This window comes from Vigna unguiculata, chromosome 2, assembly GCF_037176805.1.
Source record: "Vigna unguiculata cultivar grain cowpea cultivar isolate G323 ecotype 2 chromosome 2, ASM3717680v1, whole genome shotgun sequence".
NCBI classification, from domain to species: Eukaryota; Viridiplantae; Streptophyta; class Magnoliopsida; order Fabales; family Fabaceae; genus Vigna; species Vigna unguiculata.
In genome coordinates this window covers 9,053,546-9,077,550 of record NC_140793.1, presented here as the reverse complement: position 1 = coordinate 9,077,550, position 24,005 = coordinate 9,053,546, and the positions used below count along the sequence as shown (strand labels likewise).

Genomic DNA, 24,005 nt, shown 5'->3' with positions numbered 1-24,005 from the left:
TCTCATAATAATTCCTTTTTTATTCTTGCATCTCTCATTGCATGCTAATATATTCTTGGAAAATGATAAAATGACTACTAAAATTTGACTACTTTGTTACTCCCTAACATGGCTTTTTAATTTCTGATTTCTTTTCCTTTTGAAACAATCCAAACTCTTGTCCAGCCTCTTCACGTGATGCAGTGGAGCAGGTCGGCAGTGAAGAAGGGTTCCAAGTTCCGAAAGTTCCTCGACGCCTTCTTCATTGACCGTAACTTCTTCCCAGCCATTCGCCTCATACTCCCCAACCTCGCGAGCGCGACTCTTACGGCCTCAAGGAATTCGTCCTCGCCACCTCCCTCATCGACGCCCTTGGCATCTCCCGTTACTCCCTCGATGCCCTCCGACTCATCAATTGGCGTAAAGGTGGCACCGCCACCAACGCTACAGTCGGAAATTTCGGCCTCGTCGCCATTGAGGTTAGTGCACGACGTCGTTTTGTCTGTTTTAGGGTTCTGTTATGTTGTGATGAGGTGAAAAGTGAAATGTTGTTGGTTTTGATCCAGGTGCTGCACAACAGGCAAGGGACCGCTTCAGGAGGGTTGACGATAAGGGAGTTGAATGAATTGCTTTACCGATTGGCTTCCGGTGAAAACAGGTTTGTTTGTTGTTGTTTACATTGAAGTTTCGCATGTGATTGTTGTAGGTGCTATGCGAGGTTGTATAAGTTCTGATAGTGGGAAAATTTTGAGAAAAAAAATTGAATGAACTTCGAGACAAATGCACAAGAAATGAAGTGGATTATCATGATAATCCTGAAAGGAGTTTCTCATTTATACCAGTAAATAAATTGATTTAATATCCTAAAATTAGCTTTGAGCCTATAATTAAAATTTGTTGCAGATATATAAAGTTGGGAATTAGTGAAAAAATATTTTTCATGAGTTCCATCCTGATGCAGAAGACTTGTTTAATGTTACTTGTGACTTAAAATTAGTTTGTGAAAAGCTAAGGGATTGGAATCATCAGCATAAGCGGCATGTTAGTTGTGATTTAAAAAAATAGTTTGAAATTTGTATAGTCTTCAATGATGTAATTAGTGTCTTCATTATTCTTTGAACTTGGGGCTTTAAATGTACTTGATACATGTTATGATAATTCTTGGTGAGAAATTAAGTGATGAGGAGGTGGAGCGGATGATTAAAGAAGTACACTCTAAGCATACAATGAATTTTTTTATTACAATTTTAATTTTATAAATACCTGCAATAGTTTTTTAGCAGTTGAAATTGATATTTTGTAGTTACTGTTTCTAGTTAATTCTAATGGTATTAATCCTGTTTTAGTTTTAAATACTCATTTTAGTAGTCTTTTAGAGTAGTTTATCAAGTGGTGCAAAGGAAAATTTTAAATATTTGCATAATTTTTAGTAGTTATTTTTATTTCCATTAATCTTTTGCTATTTTTAAGTTTGCATGAATTAGTAAATAGTTTGTCATAGTTGTTTTAAGCCTATGTAGTTTTAAGTTCTGTTTTTATTGGTTTTAGCTAGTCTCTTAGGTTCATAGGTCATATTTTAGATTTCATCCTTTCTTAAATAGATAGAAGTAAAATTATGTACTAAGCCTCTTTTTGTTCTTCTTTAAAGTTGGCTACAATGTTATGTGATTTCTCATACTTAAATGGTTGCATGAAAAATTGATTTCTCATAATCTATTAAAGGAAGTGATGTCAAAGATGTAATAGAGAAGATAATCTTCTCTTTCTCTGATTTGCATGAACCAATTTTCTACAATAAGCAAATCATGTCACATTATATAGTTACTGTCATTTAATTTCTGTTAGACAAATTTAAATTCAGCATTCACATTTCTGTTTAGATATTTATTGTGAATATTGCTCATGCTGCCAAGGGCCTTACATTTCTTCACTAATGAAGTAGATGTAGTATTCATACATTTCTTCACTAATGAAGTAGATGTAGTATTCAGGACCTCAAAATTTCTGTTAGTCTTGGGTTTCTAAAATTTGTTTTTGTGAATGACAGAATTATGATCCAAAACTCTCTGATAATGGGTTGACAAAAAATGGACTAGAAGGTGACAAGAGTCATGTTTGTACAAGGGTGATGGGCACCTTTGGCTACGTTGCTCTTGATTATATTGCCACAGGTATTAAGCTTTTCAAAAATGGGTGTGTGTTGTTTGAAAAATTACTTCATAAACAGTTTAAGGAAAAAATATCCTTTATATTATAACCATTAACATTTTTTCAGTTGTGTTATAACCACTGATATTTTTTCAATTGTGTATATTGTGAAGGTGACCTAAGGATAAGGAGTGACATATATAGTTTTGGAGTTCTTTTAAGCTTGAGAGAAGACGAACCTCCAATAGCGGCAACATGATGAAGACCTCTAAGAGCAAAAAGAGAAGAAGAATAGCTAAATCTAAATTTGCACAATTTCAAGAATATCCAATTTTCCATGACTTTTGTATGTATTATTAGTATTATTAATGTATTGTGTTATCTCATCAAACACATACAAGAATAGAAACAAAATACACTTTATTAACATTTTTTTAGTTAATATGTTTTTGTGGAAATAGAAAATAATGTATTTTATCAATTAAACATGGATTTCTTTTAGTAAAAGTTAAAAATTAATAAATTTTATATATAAATTAACACGTAATTGGATAATCATGAAAAAAATCCATGTGTCAGCTTAGGTAGACTTGTACAAAAAGTCTTCTTCAATTCCTCACTTATTTGTTTTTAAGTCATCAAATATGTTTGACAAGTTTTGTGTCATTTTTTTGAAAACCAGTCAAGTTAGTTAATTAGTTTGGGTTCATAAATTGTTAAGTGTAATTACATGGGTGGTTTATAACAAGTACATGTAAGTTGGTGTATACAAAAAATATTAATTTTTCAAGTTTTGGTAAACTTGTACAAAATGTCATTTCCAACTCTTCACTTATTTGCACTTGGGTCATCAGATATGTTTATTTGCACTTGGATCACCAAATATGTTTGATAGGTATTGTGTCATGTTTTTTGGAGACCAATGAAGCCAATTAATTATTTGGGTTTATAACCAGTTAAATGTAATAACATTTGTGGACCATAACAAGTACATGTGAGTTGTGCACAGAAAAAATTAATTTTACAAGTTTTGGTAGACTTGTGTAAAAAGTTCTTTTCAACTCCTCACTTATTTGTACTTGGGTAACTAGATATGTTTGACAGATTTTGTGTCATTTTTTAGGAGACAAGACAAACTAATTAATTAGTTTGGGTTCATAAAAAATTTATTGTAATTACATTGATTGTCTATAACAAATACATGTAAGCTGGTGTGTACAAAAAAGATTAAGTTTACAAATTTTGGTAGACTTGTACAAAAAGTCATTTTTAGCTCCTCACCTATTTGCACTTGGGTCACCATATATGTTTGATATGTTTTGTGTCATTTTTATTGGATATCAGTGAAGCCAGTTAATTAGTTTGAGTTCATAACTATTTAATTGTAATTACATTGGTGGTCCATAAGAAATACATGTAAGTTGGTGTTAAAGAAACAGTTAATTTTACAAATTTTGGTAGACTTCTACAAAAAGTTTTTTTAGCTCGTCATTTATTTGCACTTGGGTCACCATATATGTTTTGACAGGTTTTGTGTCATTTTATTTGGAGACCAGTCAGGCCAGTTAATTAGTTTGGATTCATAAGTAGCTAATTGTAATTTGTAATTACATTGTTGATCTATAACAAGTACATGTAACTTGATATATACAAAAAAGATTAATTTTGCAAGTTTTGTTAGACTTGTACAAAAAGTCTTTCATAGTTCCTCACTTATTTGTACTTGGATCACCATATGTGTTTGACAGATTTTATGTTATTTGTTTTGGAGACCAGTTAAGCCAATTAATTACCACTAAGCTTCAACGAGTAATAAATTCAAGAGAACCAACGTTTTGGAACTTTTTTTTGGTAACACTATCCTCCTGAAAAAGAAAAAACTGAAAATTGTTATAGAAAGAACATCCCATTTTCATTTTACAAATAACTAAAGATTCCAACCATAAATACTTGGCTTTGCAAATATGCATTCCAAGTACTGATTTGACATTTGACCATTAAAAACACTTGATTTACTTACAAAATTATTGAAGCACTGGAACTTGGCATTTTAAAGCACAGGCCAGCATTATATTTCGTAAATTTGGCAAGACTTGTTGAATAGCTCGTTTATGCTCGAAAGGCAAAGCTGGGAGTGCCCATTGTCCCTGAAAAATGAATAGCAGGAGCTGGTTAAACCAAAAAGAAGCACAAAGACACCAAGAAGAAGAAAAAAGAAATCTAGGCTACATTTGAACCAACGTCGTTCTCTCCTTTCCAAGCTTGCAGGTTGGGGAGAATGAGATGAACGATTGGGAAGAAGTTACGGGCAAAAGGCGTCGAGGAACTTTCGAAGGTTGGAGCATTTTTTCACTGCCGACTTGCTCCATTGTATCCTTATGAAGAAACTAAATAACAAGCTGAGTTTAGATTGTTCCAAAAGAAAAAAAAAATTAAAAATTAAAAAGCCACGTCAGGGAGTAACAAAGTAGTCAAATTTTGGTAGTCATTCCATCATTTTCCTATATTCTTTCGGCCGAACCAGTCACATCACAATCGTTTTGAATAGTATTGCATTATAACTAATCAAGTTTGTTTTAATTTAAATGTTAATTAATCCTTTAAGTGTATAACAGTTACAAAGCATATATACCTAGAGGTATAAACACATTATAGCCACCCGAGAATTCTATATAAAAAGTATGATTTATGAACAGATAAATTGGTTTCTCTTTTTGCTCCTATTTTAAGTTGCAGTGTAAAGACATCCTTGACGCAATAACCTTTTCTTATAATGTTAAAATACCTATAGCATTGATAGTACGTTGCATTATGGTAGGTCGTTTTCTTTTATTCTATTTTTCAGTATTAAATCAATGGCATCTTCTATGGTGGGGCCATGGGAGGAAACTTTCCCGTCACGTTATTACAACTTTGGTGTTAAGGGGTTATGGTGAATTGTATTTATGTTGAAAATATTGGTCGGTAATATTATAATAGTATAATATAATATTAAATAATATTATTTGATTCTTAATAATTTATGTGAGTATGTATTAGTAAAGATATTAGTTAAATTTATCTTTATTATTATTATTATTATTATTATATATATATATATATATATATATATATTAACATTATATTTTTATCTCATAAATATATAATTTAGGGGACTAATATGAAAGTGTGGTTTTGATAATTATTATGTATTTGCCGCATGTAATTGGGTATTTAGGTTGTTATTTTCTTGTGATGTTTTGATAGTGGAACAATTAAAATATTTAATATATGTATATATAAGAAAAGTAAAATAATATAATTGGTATCCAGGAGTGTTACCTTTTGAAATGAAGTGAGATTCACGTAATTGGATAATTGAATATACTTTAAATTAAAATAAGATACAGGCGATAGTCACAAACCAGTGGGTTTGGAAGTGTCTGGTGCTTGGCATCGAGAGGTTTCCGCCAGACGATCTGCGTTGCAACTTTGCATGGCGGCTCTTAGGCAGCGCCAAGCGATAGTGTAGGGGCAGGGGTTCATTGCAGATAAATTTTCATGGATAAGCTTGATGGCTTGGTCAGGGATATGCTGGATTAGCTAAGAGCGGGGAGGTTCGTAACGGAGATTGGAGATGTGTGATTGATGCGGACGGGGAGGTTTTGTATCTTTTGTACTCTTGTGTGATGATACGAGCGGGGAGGTTCGTATGTTCCGTGCTCACACTTGAGGCTGCTATGAGCGAGGAGGTCCATAATAGGTGTTCACGCATGTTGGACTACGAGCGAGCAGGTTCGTAGAGTTGGACTACGGGCGGGGAGGTCTGTAGAGATGGACTACAAACAGGTAGGTTCGTGGAAGCATGATAATCCCTAAGGACCAAGGTTGTGAATGGATATTTCTCATATAGGTTATGAGATTGGGGTGGAACATTATAAAGAATTCAATAAACTATAAAATTGGCTAAGATAGATTGGGTGAAGATGAATTCTTATTATTTATTGATTGTATTATTTTTCTTTCTCAACTCACTCTTTTTGTTTGTGTTTGGCGATGATCGTGTGACTTATCACGGGGAGCACATGTGAATCTAGGTGAAGACGTTGACGCCTAGAGACGGGGTGGGCAAAATAAGTTTTTTATTTCCAAACATTTTGTAATAAGTTTTTATGATGTTTTTCTTTATTAGGGATTTGTAATAAGGAGGATTTAGTGTATTGGAACTTCATCGATATAAATTTTAAATTTTTCCGCGCTTGGAAACTTTATATATTATTTTAATTCCAAAGAAATTATATGATATTTGATTTATCTAATAATATCTTATCTCTTTCCAAATTGAGACCAAATTTAATTTTTATATAATGTTATATTGATTTTTTAAGTTAGACTATTTAATTGATTTTTAACCTAAAAATCACAAAGTATTAAATAGTTCAATTGACTTTTAACCTAAAAAGCACATAAAGTATTAAATAGTTTATGTGATTTTTAACCTCTTAAAATTTAAACCAATGATGTTAGTCCTAATTTCCAAAAATTTCATTCTAATTATAAACCAAATCTAACCCTATATTGGGAAGACAAAATTGATCAATTTTCAAAAAAATTGGGACTTAATTTAACAAAAATAATGAATGTAGAGACCAAATTGAATATAAGACATTGACACGTGTCATTGACATTGACACGTGATACCTACACTAACACATGTCACTGCTACTACACGTTGCACTGCTATTGTCACATGGCATGATGCTAGCTTGACATGTGAACATTTTTTTAGTTAAGAAATAAAATAAAAAAATTATGAACTGATATGTGGTATACAATGTTCATTGTCTGTTATATTTAAACCGCAATAGAAAAATGACTAAATTGAAAAAAATTGACCAATATTAAGACTTTATTAAAATAAAAAAAATTAAAACTGAATTAAAAAAATCAAACAAAAATAGAGAATAAATTAGTATTTTAATCTTCATCTAGCATTTGCACTCCACAATTGATAAAATAATTACTTCCAAAAATGTAAAAACACATATTAAAAAACCATGTATTTAAATAAAGCAATCAAATTCAAATCAGCAACTAAAGGTTTTTAAATCATCAAATTTAAAATTTATCTTATGTATCTTGAACTCAGTAGCGAAGCACTTGAAAAACGTTGAAATCAAAGTTGCATGAGCTTTATTACGCATCTTGGGATCTATTTCTTTCAAAGTCAAACTGAAAACTCTAATTTCAAAATAACCATCACCGAAGAAAAGAGTTGCTAAGAAATGGGTAGCATACATGAACATCCGTAAAAGTGTTTTTAGCAATTCACAATAAATTTTTTCAATAACAATTTTTAAAATTGTAAAACTTAAGACATAAATATAGTTTTTCAATAACAATGCATATATTTTATTGAAAATTTCAAAGTTCATTAAAAAAATATTATCTAAACAAATTGAGATTTTATATTTAAATAATAAATTAAAATTTAGTTCCTAATCAAAATATGGAAAAACGAAAAAAAGGGGCCTTATACTGAAAAAAGGTCTCGGTCTAATTATGTAAGGAACGAAGTCTACTATACAATAAAGTTCTTTAACTATACTTTCCCCAAAAAATATAAATTAATATTTAGGTAATATTATTTTATGAGTTTTAGTGTTAACTTTTAGGATCGTAGAAGGAGCATGATCCTTAGCAAAATCAAATGAACCTTCCAATTGCTATTTCTTATTAAAGTTTGTACCACAAGATGAGACAAAAGTCGATTCCATAAAGATGCTATGGAAAATGGGACGGTGGTGTGCATCAAATTTGTTCACTTGTGTTTGCTTCTGTGTCAAGCATATTCCTCTGCTTCCATGTTCTCAAACTCCGATAATGATCTTAAAATAATATTAAAAAAATAATAGTGATGGATGTCATAAACTAAATAACAGCAAAAAAAATATTACAAATTAATAAAATACTATACTATACTATAAAATTTCATGTATAATATGATTATAAATAGATTCCGTGAAGTAGTAAAGATAAGAATTGGAAAACGCAATACGCAAGTGGAGTTTGATGACTCAAAAGCTTCAAGAGTAGATAATGACAGAATGAGCTCATTGATTGAGGTAAGAAAAACGAACCTCTAGAAAGGGAAGAGTCCTACAATGAGTGTGCTCAAGGTCTGCTTGTTCAAATATATTAACAATAATAAGGTCAATTATGTCGACATGAGCCAAATGCATGCATGTGGACACATATGACGTGTTTGCTAAAAACTAATCCTAGCTAAAAGTTATAACATCACATTTTATTATCTTTAATTCAAGTACAAACTTCTTTAATATTATTGATACGGAAGTATATATAACTTAACCTTGATTAAAACATTTGATAGAACAATTAGTAAAGTTTACTTTTTTGCTAAATTATGTTTGATGGTTATTTTTGTAATAAAATAGTCCTTCTATTTTTTATCTTAATTTATCTTTATTTTGGACAATTTCATGCAATCAAATTTTTTTTTAATGGTATACTAACAACGTTAACGGATGTCACGTGTCCATCAATTTTTAAAGTTTTTTTGAATTATTTATTTATTTTTTAAAATTTTATAAAAAATTTAAAAAACTTACCACGTGTAGTTGACGTCATGCCACGTGATAGTAATTAATGGTGTGATGTGACAGTGACAGTGGCATGTGTCACTATTATGTCAGGTGTCACTCCCTTATTCTCAATTTGATTCTTGTATTTATATTTTTGTCTTGATTTAGTTTCAATTTTTGTAAAAAATGAGCAATTTGGTCCCTCTCCAAATTGAAACCAAATTTCATTTTCATATAAGTGTACACAAATATTTCTATTAAAATTGATATTTCTATTAATTATTTTTAACAAGATTAAATTTATTTAAATTTATATTTTGCATTAAACTTTATTTAAAATTATTTTAAAGTTGTTAATAAAAAATAATGCTAATAGAAAAAAATTCACAAATTATATTAATATTTTATTACATTATACTTTAATATTGTTTTTTTTATTTGAATATATATTTCAAATAATTGTATATTTTTAAAATGTGTAAAGTTCAATCATTTCTATACAAATGTTTGAGTTGGTGTAAAAATAACAATTATATAAATTTTAAAAATAATTTTAACTAGTTTATGTAACAATCAAAAATAAATTTAATTTAAAATTTTAAAACAATTTTAAGTAAAGTTGAATGTCAAACACAAATTTAAATAAACTTAGTTTTGCTAAAATATATAATAAAAATATCAAATTTAATAAAAATATTTGTATAACATTTATATAAAAAATTATTTTTGTTTCAATTTGGTGAGGGACGAAATTGCACAATTTTTACAAAAATTAGGACTAAATTGAGATACAAATAAAAATACAAGGACCAAATTGAGAATGAAGAAATGACACCTAGCATAATAGTGACACGTGACACTGTTATTGCCACATCACACTGTCACTGTCACATGGCACGATGTCAGCTTGATACGTGGCAAATTTTTAATTTTTTAAAAAAAATAATAAAACATAATAAAAAATTTAAAAAAATTCAAAAAATCCAGGAACTGACATGTAGCACCCCTTTAACGTTGTTATTGCACTACTAACGGAAAGGGCTTGATTGCATCAAAATTTCCAAAATAGGGACCAAATTGAGATAAAAAAGAATAGAAGGACCAAATCAATATTTTGTTGTGAAAATAGGGACCAAAGACATAATTTAACCTTACTTTTTCTTTTCTTTTAACTACTTTTCATTTATTCATATGATTGAATAAGAGATCTTATTCAAGGTAATTTTTTCTTATATCTTGAAACTATATATATATATATATATATATATGCTTTAGTCCAATTTATTGGGTTTGGCCAGACTTATACTGGTTAAGACCGAAAAAGTTCATTGGATTAAAAAGTCTAATAAGATCAATATAGCAAAAAAAGTTCCATGGACTAGGACCAAGCCATGAGTTGGTATGTCTGAGTCAATCTTAGATCAAGATACAAAGAGTTTGGATTAGGTCCAAGTCAAGTATGTTGTTCATGTTGTATCAAGGTTAGACTACGTCCAGGTCAAACCAATGTTGATAGAATTTACAACTTATTAAATTAAATCAAATTCACATTAGACATAGTCGAGTCAGACTCATGTCTGGTTGAGTCAAGTTGGGCCACAAAAGATTCAATCAAGTTGGACTCACGTAGGGATCAAGTCGAGTTGGGTGCACGCAAGGGCAAGGTAAGTTGAACTCACCTTAGAGAGAGTTAATTAGGACCCATTTGAGTCCAATTAAGTTAACTTAAGTCAAGTTGGACCTAATCAAGTTGCATTAACATCAGGTCATGTAGAGTTAGACCCATGTTAGATCAATTCAAGTTAAGCCCACATTTGACCCATATCAGGTTGAGTCAAGTTGGGCCCACCTTAGGCTTTGTTAAGTCAGGCCTATCTTTAGTCGATTCTAGCCTACCTCGCACTCAATTGAGTTAGGAACACCTCAAGCTCCATTGAGTCAGTCAAACTCAATTGAGTCAGACTCACCCTTGACTCAATTGAGTTGGGCACACCTCAAGCCCAGTCAAGTCAAACTCACCTTAGACTGAGGTAAGTTGGGTTTGTGTTAGGCCGAGTCGAGTTAACTTGAGTGAAACCAATGTCCATTTTAGTCGTGATAGACCCACATCAAGTCGTATATAGTTAGGTCCATCTTTGATCAAGTTGACTCGAGTAATCTTTTTACATAAAACCTCTAATGACAAAAATTTTCAAATTTTTAAAATTTAAATTATTTTTGTATTTATATGTTTATCTTTTCTTCTTACTTAAAGTTCACCAACATAATATTGTTAACTAAGGTCAATTATACCATTCAAGTAAATTTTACTAATATAATATTATTAATTAAGGTTAATCATGATATTTAAAATATTATCTATTTTCACAATATTATCTTAAAAGAAGTTAAGATCAAAAGACTTTCCCATGATCATAAACCAAACATCATAAAGGTTACATTTTTATAATTGGAACAAAACTCAATTATTTTAACATAATTATTACCACTTCGAACAATAATACATCATATTAAATTATAAATTTTTTGAAATTTCCTTATGTTTTTTATTTCTACAATTTTTGAATGTTCAGAATGTAACTTGAATAATCAATAGTGCCAACTTATACTATAACATTGAATACTAGAAAAAAAAAAGTTATATATGCAACGAATTTTGGAATGAAATGGAAAGTTGTTGAATGTTATATATAATATTCCATGGTCAATGATAGGATAATATCATTTGATCCAAAAATCATGTGGCCACATGCAGATTGAATACCTACCAAAGAAGATTTGTCATGTGAAGCTAAAGAAGCTTCACAAAATAGAATACACATAAAAGCTTCCAAAAATTCCGATTTCCAAAGAAAAATAACTCACTTTATCATCTTCTGAAGCCTCACACTTTGGCGTACCTTTTGCTGTGCCACTCGCTACAACGGTGTCGGTGTCTACTTCCATTCACAAGTTTGCAACTAGATACACTTTGGTGTGCAAAAACATTGTTATAATATTTAATATGCTCATTTTTTTTTTTTATTTTGCATTCATTTTTTTTCTAGTATAATATATCCGCGGTTGTTTTATTGCTTCATTTTGATATAAATATTTTCTTTTCAGATAAAATTATAAATCTATACTGAAAATTCCAGATAAACTAAATATTATAAATGGAGGTAAACATTTTGTTACGTGATATCGAGTTAAACTTAATTTTACTATATTAATAGACATTCACAATTAAAGTTTTAAGTCTGTCGTTCTACCCATTATTTATCTTAATTCTCAATTTTCATCTTAAACATTTTCCGTGTGAATGCACGATATTCTTAATGTGACGAGATGTGTTAACTTAAGATTAACCCAATAATAATAGGTAAGCGAGGGCAAATAATAAAATTATTAAATTATACTATTTTTGAATAAAATTGAAAAGATAAATTAATTAATCAAATAATAAAGATTAAACTGAAGTCATGTGCGAAAACTGAACCACCTAAAGTGGCTTAGATTAATGTTAATTATTGAGGTCTTTATGGATTTGTATGTATGGTGGAACCCACGGTCCACACTAATTGCCACATGCTAGTGGAAGATTAGATTCCACATGATAGAGTTGCTCTTACTAGAAAGGACCACAATAGCAAATGTCATCCCCACTTTTTCCTCCTTAGAAAACCAAATTAATTATCATGCCCATAACCTAAAAGGACCCTTTACCCATAGTTTTACATTTTCCATGCACTATCTATCCCTAGTGTAACAAATCCTTTCCCTATCTTCAACTAATCCTCTCTTCAAAAATCCAATCCCTATCACAATCTAACTCACTCAACTCAAGCCACATAGTAATTCCCTACCACCACCAATTCCATCTCCAATCAAAACCAACCCTCCACCATGCCAACAAAAACTCATCCAACTAAACCATCAAAGATCTTCACTTTGATCCTTCTGCTTATTTGTGTCATCAATCCCATCAAGGGTGAGGAATCAAGGAAGCTTGATGAGACCACAAATGGTAATGTGAAGTGCTCACCGTGTGAAGGTGGTTCCACCCCATCACCACCGATAATAGAGTATTTATCACCACCACCACCACCACCGATAATCTATCCCTCACCACCACCGCCGTCACCGCCGCCACCGTACTTGTATTCATCACCACCACCACCGTCACCCAAGAAACCACCATCATCGTATTGCCCTCCACCACCGTCATCAGCGTACCTGTACATGACGGGTCCACCGGGGAACTTGTACCCGGTGGATGAGAATTTCAGTGGAGCCAGTCCAAGCCGCCACCAAAATTTGGCTGTGTTCTTGCCACTTTCGGTGGTTGTCGTGTTGAGCATGATGTTCTTTTGGTGATTAGCTTGTCAAGAAATTAATTCAGACCATTCACATGTGTACGAGAAGCGTTCATGGATTAGTCCAAGGTCTCACGAAAGGTAATAAGGAGGAGAGTTTTGTACTCAAATAATTTCATTGTTTCAAATTAATGTTCCCCAGTTCTTCCTTTAATTTCTGATCCCAATCTGTACAATATAATTAATAGCAATAATCACTATGAAATTAGTTTCTGAGTTTCTGCTACGCTTTGCATTTGTATTTTGTTTTTATTAAATGGCCATATGTTTGGAAATGGTAAAACAGTAACAGTTTAGTTTTAGGAAAAACGAAAAAATTTGATTTAGTATAAAAAAGATACAAAATATTCCTAAACTTTAACGAACCCTAAAGTTTCATACACTAAATTTATACGATTTTTATTGTCAGGGATTTACGTATATAGTGATTTGCCATACATATAATTGTACACAATTATTTAAAGAGTCATAATCTTAATAATTGGCAAACGTATACTAATTTATATTTTTTATTTCTAGAAAAAAGAATTTATGCTCTCACCCTTAAGTAAGTTCGAGGCCTGGTTTAGGACGGAGTTTTAACGATGACAACCAGTGTTAATAAACCGGAGCGGACTATTTGATTTTGACAGGTTTTGTACCTAAGCCCAGCTCACTGGTCTTCAGTCGTTACACGCACACGTGTATAGAAGATAAAAGTTGGGTGACTGAGAACAGTACCCATATCCGGCGAACAATTGTAGAGAAACACAACCGCTAAAACACACTCTCTTTTAAATAAAAGGTGAGTAATATTATATAGGATTAAATATTTTTTTGGTTTTTTTATCTTTAGGTGGAAATTGAAAAATAGTCTCTCATCGAAATTTTAGATTAATTTAGTTCCTCAACTTTGAAAATACGTATATTTAGTCTTTTTAACCAAAATTTTTAAGTTTATTTGATGTTTTAAACGCATTTCATGATAGTATTTGAGTTGTTTACATCGTTTAATTCATTTTTGCTTCAATGTTTACTTAGAAACGCTTTTAAAACATCAAATAAATTTAACAAAATTTGATTAAAATGACTAAATTCACCCATTTATTAAAGATGAGAGACTAAATTGGTCTAAAGTTTCGAAGATAGACTAATTCCAATTTTCACTAAAAGTTAAGAGATCAAAAACGTATTTAACCCTATTATATATGTATAAAAGGTTGGGTAGACTTTGTATAAACACTATTCATTACGTATCACACATTGTTCCTACCATACTCAATAGTCCCACATCATCATTTAGAAGTTAAGGTCTAAGGTGGTTTAAATATTCTTTTCTTCTTCCATCTTCTGATGTGTCTTCTAAAGGTAAAACTGTAACAATTCTATCATCAGACTTAGGGTCTGAATTAGCTAATTGCTAAAATGATTTTCTTAAAAAAAAATTATACTAGTGTCTATTTTAGTAATCAATAATTTTTAATTTTGTAAATTGATATCTAAATTGGTCACTATAATTACTAACTATTTTTTTGTTTCTAATTGAGAATTTTCTTGTAGTGTATATATATGTTGCTATATCTCATGCATAGTAATAAGTTTTAGTATTAGTTTTCCTTGAATAAACTCTTTCTTTTCTCTCCTCTATGTTCTCTCTCCTTTACCCTATCTCCTTTTTTACATGGTATCCAAAGCTACTACCATGTCCTCGTCTTCCTTTGCTACATGTGAAATTGTTTCCCCATCCATCTCAAATGCTCTTCCCCACACCTTTCATACTCCCATCTCCTTGAAACTCGATGATGAAAATTTTCTCTTATGGCAATTAGCAAGTTCTAGTGACTATTACTAGGTTTACACTTATCTCATTTCTTGATGGTTCTTTATCCCCCCGCCCCACCCCCTTCCCCCCAAATTCCTTAACCCGAAGAAACATCCAACATTGTAAATCCTGAATTTACCAATTTCATTTACCAAGATTAGAAAATTGCCGCGTGCCTTCTAACATCAATGACCACACCGATTTTAATTAAGATGGTTTGTCTCAAATCTTCTGCATAGATTTGGTAGAAACTAATGTTGGCATGGCCAAAAGTTTTATTGCTGCTTTTTCCAACATCATTGGCATGACTGTTGGTTTGGTTTTGCGGTGAACGCTGATGATGGCTAGCGGTGGTACATGGTGGTTTTGGTTTTGGCTAGTGAAAGATGAAGGTTGAAAAAGATGGTGATGTGGCAAGTCTTGATTGGTCAGATTCTTGGGATGGGATAATTGCAAATGAGTATACTTTTTATGATGGAGTATGATTGCTAGTATAAGCAATGAAGATGTGTTTATTTTACTCAAGGTGGAGAATATTAGCTTCATGAAAATAATACGTCTTGAAAAGTCCCACATCACCTAGGATAAGTTAGGGAGTGAATGTTAGTGACTATATAATGGGCTCTAAGTCAATGATATTCCTTGCCCTAGTCAAAAACACTTTAAGCTTGTACTTGACTCTTCTTATTCTTATTTCTTATACTCTTGTAATAAAGCGTTGTGAGATTTAGGTTAAATTATTGCTTTGGAGAGTGTGGGTATAATTGGGGTCAAAGGGCATGAGAGAGTGGCCCATGTGTTGTACAAATTTTCACATAGTGTTATTCTCTAGTTGGCTTTAACAACGTGATAATGTTGTTTTCTACCTTTAATTGGTGTTAAGTTTCATGAATAAAATCAACTTCTTCATGGTTTTTATCTTGTTTAATCCTCAAGTTTATGTTGTTTTGCATTGTTTTGTATTTTGGTTGTTTTATGCTTTTTTACTTCTAATCTCTATTATGCGTGTGTGAAATAAAACAATAGGAAACAATTATGGTGGAGGACAACAAGTTGAAACTCAAGGAAACATGATTGGACAAGAAATATTGAGTTTTAGATAAATACCTTGTTAGGAATCCAAGTGTGAGTCTAAGTCCCACATTGACCAGAATTGAGAAAGTAGAGCACCATATAAGGATCAAGGCCCATAAACCCATCGCCTTAAGGTTTTGGGTTGAGAGTGGTGTCAGTGTCTTATGTGGTTAGGCTCAGATCTCATTGGTGTTGTTCTCCCCAGTGAAACCCCCTCTATAAAACCTGACAAGTGGTATCAGAGCCGATGGTTAATACCGGCTCAGAAGAGTGCAGTATGGTCCTAGTATCGAAAGTCTTCCTGACAGTGTTGGTCAGGTAAAGCGTGTCCCGTTAAGAAGAACGACGGTACAGAAAAGGACAAAAAATTAGTACTCGTGGTTGGGCAGCTTCCGCTAGAGGGGGAATGTACCAATGTGGTTGAAGGGACTCACCCTTGAGGGGGAGATTGTTAGGAATCCAAGTGTGAGTCTAAGTCCCAAATTGACCAGAATTGAGAAAGTAGAGCACCATATAAGGATCAAGGCCCATAAACCCATCGCCTTAAGGTTTTGGGTTGAGAGTGGTGTCAGTGTCTTATGTGGTTAGGCTCAGATCTCATTGGTGTTGTTCTCCCCAGTGAAATCCCTTCTATAAAACCTGACAAAATACCCATGTCGGGAGACATCGAAATCAAGCCCAACACTACAAACATGGAGAAAGGACTCATCTATAGGTATATACTGCCTTGGACCACCCTCGAAAGGCCAAAAATGACCATTGGGTGCTAGGCTGACTCGTTGGACAGAAATATGGCTCGCCAAGTAAGTTACATGTCTGAGAGCGTCGATTTTAGGCCTCGCTAGGCGAGAATGAAGCCACTGGGCGAGAATATCGACCACAATACGCGAAAAATGGTTATTTTATCATGTTTCTACGAGAGTTTTGGGGGATTCCTCATTTTCAAAAATAGAAACACCTTGGGTGCTTGGGAGAGGCTCTTGGAGGCTATTAAGGGTGTTGGGAAACTATCCTTTCTCCTTATTGGGTTTCCTTTTTCATCCATGGAGGTTTTACCCCATTTGGGTTGGAGAGAATGATGGGCTACGAAATTAGAGATGAAGATGCAAATGGGAGGCGCAATTGGAGCATGGAGCAGTATTCAAGAATCTTGGGAGAGGGATTGTTTCTACTTTATGGTTCCAATTTCTTCCCTATTCTTCAATTTTGTAAAACCCTAGGTTCTCCACCATGAAGAGCAATTTCTATTTGTTGAGATTAGATGTAAAACATTGAATTCTTATGTAAAACTATGTCGTTAATATATATATATATATATATATATATATATATATATATATATATATGTTTTTCCAATTCAAGTTAATATTTGATTTCCATGCTTAATGCTTGATGTAGATTGTTCCCAGGCTTGATTTGTGATTCTTGAGGTGTTGGGACACATCTTTAGAAAGAATTGAAATTTAATACCTAATGGATGGTTATATCTAGGAATATAACTTGGTTCATTAGTAATCTTAGATTCTTGAAACTAATGCATGATTTCACTTGTTGAGGATTTAAGGAATTGAAGCTTGATAAGTGATCATAGGCTCAAAGGCTCTAGGAATAAGATTTAAGTAGTCTTGTGAATTGATTTTAACAAGAATATGGAATTGAGATAATTTAGAATGCATGAGAATGAAGTGGTTGACGTCTAATCTTGACAAATTGTAAATACACTATGTTAATTTCTTGTTCCACACCAACTGTTTGATAAAATAAAAAAAGTTTCTTAGTATTTTTGTGAACTTGATGTCTAATTGAGTCATGAATTGCGAGAGTTGTCATGCGTTACACAAGTTCCTTGGGAGAGAACGATAAAATACTTATTACTTGCTATGTGTGACTGATGCACTTGTCGTGTTGGTTTTTCACTAACACGACGGTTGTGGTATTTTCCGATTTTGGGGTTTCCACGTTATATCTTTGTGTACCATTGTGTCTATTTTTTTTCCTTTGTTAATAGGATAATTCTCAGGGTTTTTTCCCAACACAGAAAAATATGGAGAGACCACACCATACCCATGATAAAAGTACGTCGCACATATAGGAAAAAAAATAGGACGAAAAAATTAAAAAATATACATAGATAAAAAAAAAAGCAAATCAATGCAACGCATTTAGAAAATTAAAGCTCAATAATCAAATTCCCCAACATATTAATCCTACTTACAATCCATAAAAGACCTTTTTCAATCAACAAATATTAATTGTTAGTTGAAAGTTGGACATAGAACCTCTCTCAACCTCCCTTCAACTTTCACCACTAGGCGAAGTTGTTTATAGGTGAAACTGCAAAATTGTTGGTGGTTGATGCTAAGGCTACGGAGCACTTCTCAACAACTTATTGGGCAGGATCAGGCCTTGCAACTGGTGCTTATGGTTATGGCTCCAAAGATATGATATGATATGACTGCATTTTACATTTCCACTATCTCCCTTGAGCTCCAATCTTAAAACTATTTCCATTCTAATTTTATGATGATGGAATATGGATATTTTTAAATTTTATACTATTTACTATATTATATATTAGAGTATTTATAAAAAGATTATAAAATTTCTTATTTAACTGTAAGGCCCATTAATTTCTGGTTCCCTCTTTCTGCCCTAAAGAGAAGGGCTGCCCTATAGCAGTTGGGCCTAGAGGCTGGCCCATTGGATAAATACCAAATTCGTGTTGTCCTAACCCACATATTCTCATTTTCAGAAACAGACCTAAAGTTGTGCCGTCACACTCCGCTGCCGTAAGGAGCTTTGCTAGGGTTACGTCTTCCCGTTCGAACAGCGCTCAACTCCGTTTCCATATTCTGCATAAGTCTCCTTCCAACCTTGCTCGTGGTTCTGCTACTGTTTCGCTGGATAACCCTTTTCCTATGTCTCTCATCTTTTTCCAGCATCTTGAGTCGCTCCTGGTTTTGCCGTTCACCACTATTTAAGATCGAGGTCTCGTGCTAGTCTTTTTCGGGTAAGGGAAGCTAGGACCTTCTGTTATCTGTGCTTTTCTGCTGTTTTGGACGTCTTTTCGTGTCTGTATGGATTGTTAGGTGTTGTGTCCGTTTTGGTTCGAGTTTAAGCATGTTTTGGTTTGAGGTTTTGACTACTGTATGCGAAAATAGTGGTGGGTGCTGGTTTTCTCGCCCAAGCGAGCTAGTCTCGCCTAGGCGAGATTATTAGAGGCTCACATAGGCTCCTTGTCACTCGAATTGTCGCCTAGGCGACTTGCGATCTTTTTGAGCGAGGGGTGCTCTCGCCTAGGCGAGAAGGGGCTCGCCTGAGCGAGACCCCGCAGAGCCCCTTGTTCATTGTCGCGCTCTCGCCTAGGCGAGATGGGATCCGCTTGAGCGAGAAGGTCCCCCTCGCATGAGCGAGCCCTGCTAGCTTGGGCGAGGCAGCGGGCATGTTTTGATGTTGTTGTTGAGTGTTTCGCTGATGTGTGATTTATTATCTAATCCCATATGCTTTACAAGATGGGTTGTGTGATGAGGGCATGATTAATATTGTTCCCCTTGAAATGGAAATGGCATGTTAGTTGAGTTGGTATGGATTGAAAAGCACGGGTTGTATGAACTGTTAATTTTACATGATATTATTGTTATGAGAAATTATTGGTTGGTGGGTGGAACATGTTTAAAGAGTGGGTAGGGCATAATTCCATGTCTCTTATAATGAGAGATATTGGTGGCGCCTCATCGGTTGGACGTAATTTCATGGATCCCCCTTAAGGGAGTCCCTGGTTGTGCCTCGGTAAACGGACGTAATTCCACGGGGGTCGTGGTGATGCCTCAGGGCCAGGGCGTAATTCCACGAAGGCCACGTGGTGGTGCCTCCTGTAAGGGTTTAATTTCCTGAAGGCCTCGCGGTGACGCCTCATTTGTAGGGCATAATTCCACTGCTATGTGGTGGTGCCTCAGATATGGATTCGGATAGTCATGTCTTATAGTTTTGAAAGGGGGTTTGATATATGATGTGTGGGTTCCCGTCATTTATGCTCGATTCGATGATTGAATGATAATTATTGTAATGTATGAATCTTGTACACTAGCTTACCCTTTTACTTGTTTGTATGGTTATGTGTGTGGTCTCCCCCTTTGCAATGATAATCAATACTATTGATGTGAGCAGATGTGAGAAACCGAGGCAGTGGTAATAGCGACGGAGATGCTACAACGTGATGGTCATGGGCGGGTTTGGGCTCACTATGGAGCCCTCAACTGAAGAAGTTATTGTCTAGATTTATCTCTTTGTACTAGTACTTGACTTGTTGTGTTTCATGTTATTTTGGGGTTTAGGCAGTGTTGAGCCACCCTCTTTTGTTATGGATATGTTGGGGTACTGTGTACGCCATACCCCTTCCTTCCGCACTCTCTAAATATTTAATATATGTGGCATTTATTTAAATTGATTTTTATCTATTTAATTGTTAGTTGAGAGTTGGACATAGAACCTCTCTCAGCCTCCCTTCAACTTTCACCACTAGGCGAAGTTGTTTATAGGTGAAACTGCAAAATTGTTGGTGGTTGATGCTAAGGCTACGGAGCACTTCTCAACAACTTATTGGGCAGGATCAGGCCTTGCAACTGGTGCTTATGGTTATGGCTCCAAAGATATGATATGATATGACTGCATTTTACATTTCCACTATCTCCCTTGAGCTCCAATCTTGAAACTATTTCCATTCTAATTTTATGACGATGGAATATGGATATTTTTAAATTTTATACTATTTACTATATTATATATTATATTATATATTAGAGTATTTATAAAAAATTATAAAATTGCTTATTTAACCACCAAAAGATATCGGTAGTTAAATATATATATATTTTTGCCACCAATTTAGCATCGAAAACTAATTTAATTAAGTTAAAAATGAATTCATTAGTGACTGAAAATTGTGATCAAATTAATAACTAATTTTTTTAATATAATACAAATTTGCCTTCATTAGCAATCGAAAAATGAGTTTCTATATAGTTTTACTCTTGCGATAAATCGGTCTCCTAAATATGAATGTGGTCAAATTTGCAGTGATCGAAAATTTGATGATTATTTAGTTACTAAATTTGAAATTGAATTCTAATTGTTTTACAATTAGAATTTTTTCGTTATTGTATAATTTTGGTCTCAAATTAGGTCATTGAGAGTGTTTGTGACCGATATTTATTTTTTAGTTACCAAGTTTCTTGATTGTTAAAGTGCATTTGTTTTATAATAGTTTAAACTTTTATATTTATTTTAGTGTCATATTAGTATAGGTTGATTAACTCAAATAATATCTCTCCGTGTGAATCATATTATTTAAATAATCTTTACTTCGGTTCAAATTAAAATATAAGTACAACATGTTCAATATCTTCACTCAATTCCTTCTCATATTTATATTTAAAATATGTCTTTTACAAGCACACCCACCAAAACCTAAAACTACTACAAATGAACTATGCATATACAATCGTTAAGTTGACATGCAGTAAATAGTGCAAGCATCCATTATCACACAAGCATGGGACACTAAGAAGCATATATATATATATATATATATATATATATATATATATATATATATATATAGCATTATTACATATCAAACTTAGTAATAGTTCATAAGCATTAGCCAAATCCACTTCATCACCACATGTGGCTTCTTCTTTCTGTTTTTATGGCTTGACAAGATGATCATCAATATCTTTAGTGACCAAAATAACAAAGTCCAAGAATGATTGAGGAGATGGAGCAGTAATATTCTCAGATAGTTTTTCATATTCATAGGTCCATTTCACAATCCCCCCATTCTCCTTATCAATTGTTTGCAGGGTGGCCCTTAAACTCTTGTAGCTCTCACCGATTTCCCCATCAAAGATGCTGAATATTATTGTCTTGTTAGCATCGTCTACAACTTCTATTTTCTCCTTAGCACTTGTCTTCTTTCCTTCTACATATGTTTTCAGAATTTTATTTTTCCCAAAAATGGGCATGAAGTTATATACATGTACATAAAAGCCATCGATATAAATAGTAGTGCAAAGTATATATATTACTCGTTTTTCCATTAATTAACTAGACTAAGATTGTTATAATAAACTTCAAATGTACAAAGACCAAATAAGTCGAACACTCTCTAACCAAGTCAAGATATCATGTCTCAATTAGGACTGACAAAAAATTGAGTCAAAATATTCTTAGGTGTGCTTAGGTGAATGATAACTTAATACTCCCACGAAAACTAATAGAAAGATTTTTCTGTCAAAATCTTAGAGTCAACATAAAGTTTAGATTTTTAAAAATCCATACAAATATCTCATCGTAATCTAAAATTGGATTATTCTTTTACATATTTAAATATAAAAATGAGTTTGATCCAAAGTTGATTGTAATAGTATTGTTAAGGTCAACTACCAAATTCAAAACTATCTACATTTAAATCAGTCATCATTTTGTCTTTATAAGAAATTTTAAATGGTTATGAGAAAACACATATTAAAATTGTCCTTATTCTTAATTATTAAGGGTTAAAGAAGAAGGATATATTTAAATTGTAATCGCCGTCGACTATTAAGGATTAAAAAGAGAAAAGTATATTTAACTTATCCTTATTATCAACTATGTTATCTAAGAATATTAGATGTAGAAAACATGACTAATGTCTTGTAATAGATTTTAAAAAGCTAGGAATCCAAGTAAGAATTGAAATTTCAACATTCAATAAAGATAAAAAAAGTTTAAATGATATATAACAAAAACAAAACGTATAAATATTTAGTCTTAAAGTTTAGTTATATAGATTTCTTATATGTATGAACCATTTATCAGAAGTAGTAAATTTTTCTATTTTTCTGTTCCGATAAACAAAATTTTCAACAAAAGTAGTTGAATTGACTTTAATTGGTTGAGTTATTTGAAGCAGAACATGAAACGTAACAAGAAGCTTACCTACGGTAAACTCCCAGTGTTTTACAGCATCAACATTTTCCCAGTCACCTTCATGAACAACAGCTGAATGTATCCTTTGGGAGGAGATATTAGGAAGATGCTGAAGTTGCTTTCGAAAGACATGGAAGAACTTTTCTGCAGATGCTTTGATCTCTACTTCAGCCTCTACTTTCCCACTTAGACCCATCTTCACTCTCACAAAATCCAGACACAAAAACACAAACAATGATTCAGTTTACTTTTAAGGAAGGAATGCAGTTTGCTTAAATAGAATGTTCTGTTTTTGACTAAAATCAATTATTGATTCAACTCTCGGGTTTTAGCTTGCGTGCTTCCTATACTCAACAATAATTTTAATAACTATTATTGTTTTACGTGAACAAATTGATAAATAAAAATAGTTTTAAATTATGGTGGAGATATATCTGTAATATTAAATTATTCTTACTTATAATTCCTCAACATCTTGGAACTCATAACGATTAATAAAATTGATATATAAAAAGTCAAAATAGCTGATTGAAACATTTATAGACAGCTAAATCGAAATCTGCAAAATTTGATTAGAAAATGTTTTTCGTGTATCGTGAGCTATAAATTTTTAGTTTTTCTTTTCCTAACTTTAAGCCGCAGATTTATGTATATATAAGATGTAGCAGATGCATGGCTATGTAGCTCCTAGGCATGACTGAGCCAACAATTGGATGGTAACCATTAGAAATTTCGATCACACTCGCGTGACTTTTATACGGAATAAACCTAAACAAATAAAGAAATTTGACATGATAAATGATTAAAGTTATAATGAAAAGATTTAACATATTGAATTTTAATTAGTTTTATTCTTAATTATTTAATTATTTAAATATTTTGTTTAGATACTGAAATTTAAATTTAATGAATTTTAATTTTTCTATTTATTTAAATAGAGTATTTTAACTATTACCAAATACGTAAAATAAAGTAAAACTTAGACCCACAACGATCCTAAGCTATACATCATGATCTTTGTTTGAAGTTAATAATGCAGAAAGACAATTAAATCAGACTTACACACATATGTACCTTAATTTTGATTCTCAACCA

The 24,005-nt window shown here is 32.5% G+C and overlaps 2 protein-coding genes and 1 long non-coding RNA gene across 7 annotated transcripts; 2 read left to right on the top strand and 1 right to left on the bottom strand.

Annotated features, from left to right (window-relative positions):
• On the top strand, positions 1-2,555 carry LOC114174249 (uncharacterized). The gene is made up of 4 exons (XR_003602672.2): positions 1-458; positions 546-637; positions 2,027-2,150; positions 2,301-2,555. It is a non-coding gene; the product is annotated as an uncharacterized LOC114174249 (long non-coding RNA).
• Positions 2,556-12,383: 9,828 nt separating this feature from the next.
• On the top strand, positions 12,384-20,384 carry LOC114173897 (uncharacterized). Of its 5 annotated transcripts, XM_085669787.1 has the most exons (4): positions 12,384-13,147; positions 13,699-13,850; positions 18,694-18,951; positions 20,109-20,384. In XM_085669787.1, exon 1 carries the CDS (start codon positions 12,597-12,599, stop codon positions 13,065-13,067), a length of 471 nt encoding a protein of 156 aa, XP_085525913.1. In that variant the 5' UTR covers positions 12,384-12,596; the 3' UTR covers positions 13,068-13,147; positions 13,699-13,850; positions 18,694-18,951; positions 20,109-20,384. The 5 variants fall into 5 exon arrangements, with proteins under 5 accessions (XP_085525913.1, XP_085525912.1, XP_085525915.1 ...); XM_085669786.1 differs by lacking the exon at positions 18,694-18,951; XM_085669789.1 differs by lacking the exon at positions 18,694-18,951 and having other exon boundaries at positions 13,586-13,850.
• Positions 20,385-21,343: 959 nt separating this feature from the next.
• On the bottom strand, positions 21,344-23,216 carry LOC114173006 (MLP-like protein 43). The gene is made up of 2 exons (XM_028057188.2): positions 22,920-23,216; positions 21,344-21,921 (listed from the first exon to the last, which is right to left on the bottom strand). Exons 1-2 carry the CDS (start codon positions 23,104-23,106, stop codon positions 21,647-21,649), a joined length of 462 nt encoding a protein of 153 aa, XP_027912989.1. The 5' UTR covers positions 23,107-23,216; the 3' UTR covers positions 21,344-21,646.
• Between the last annotated feature and the right edge of the window lie 789 nt (positions 23,217-24,005).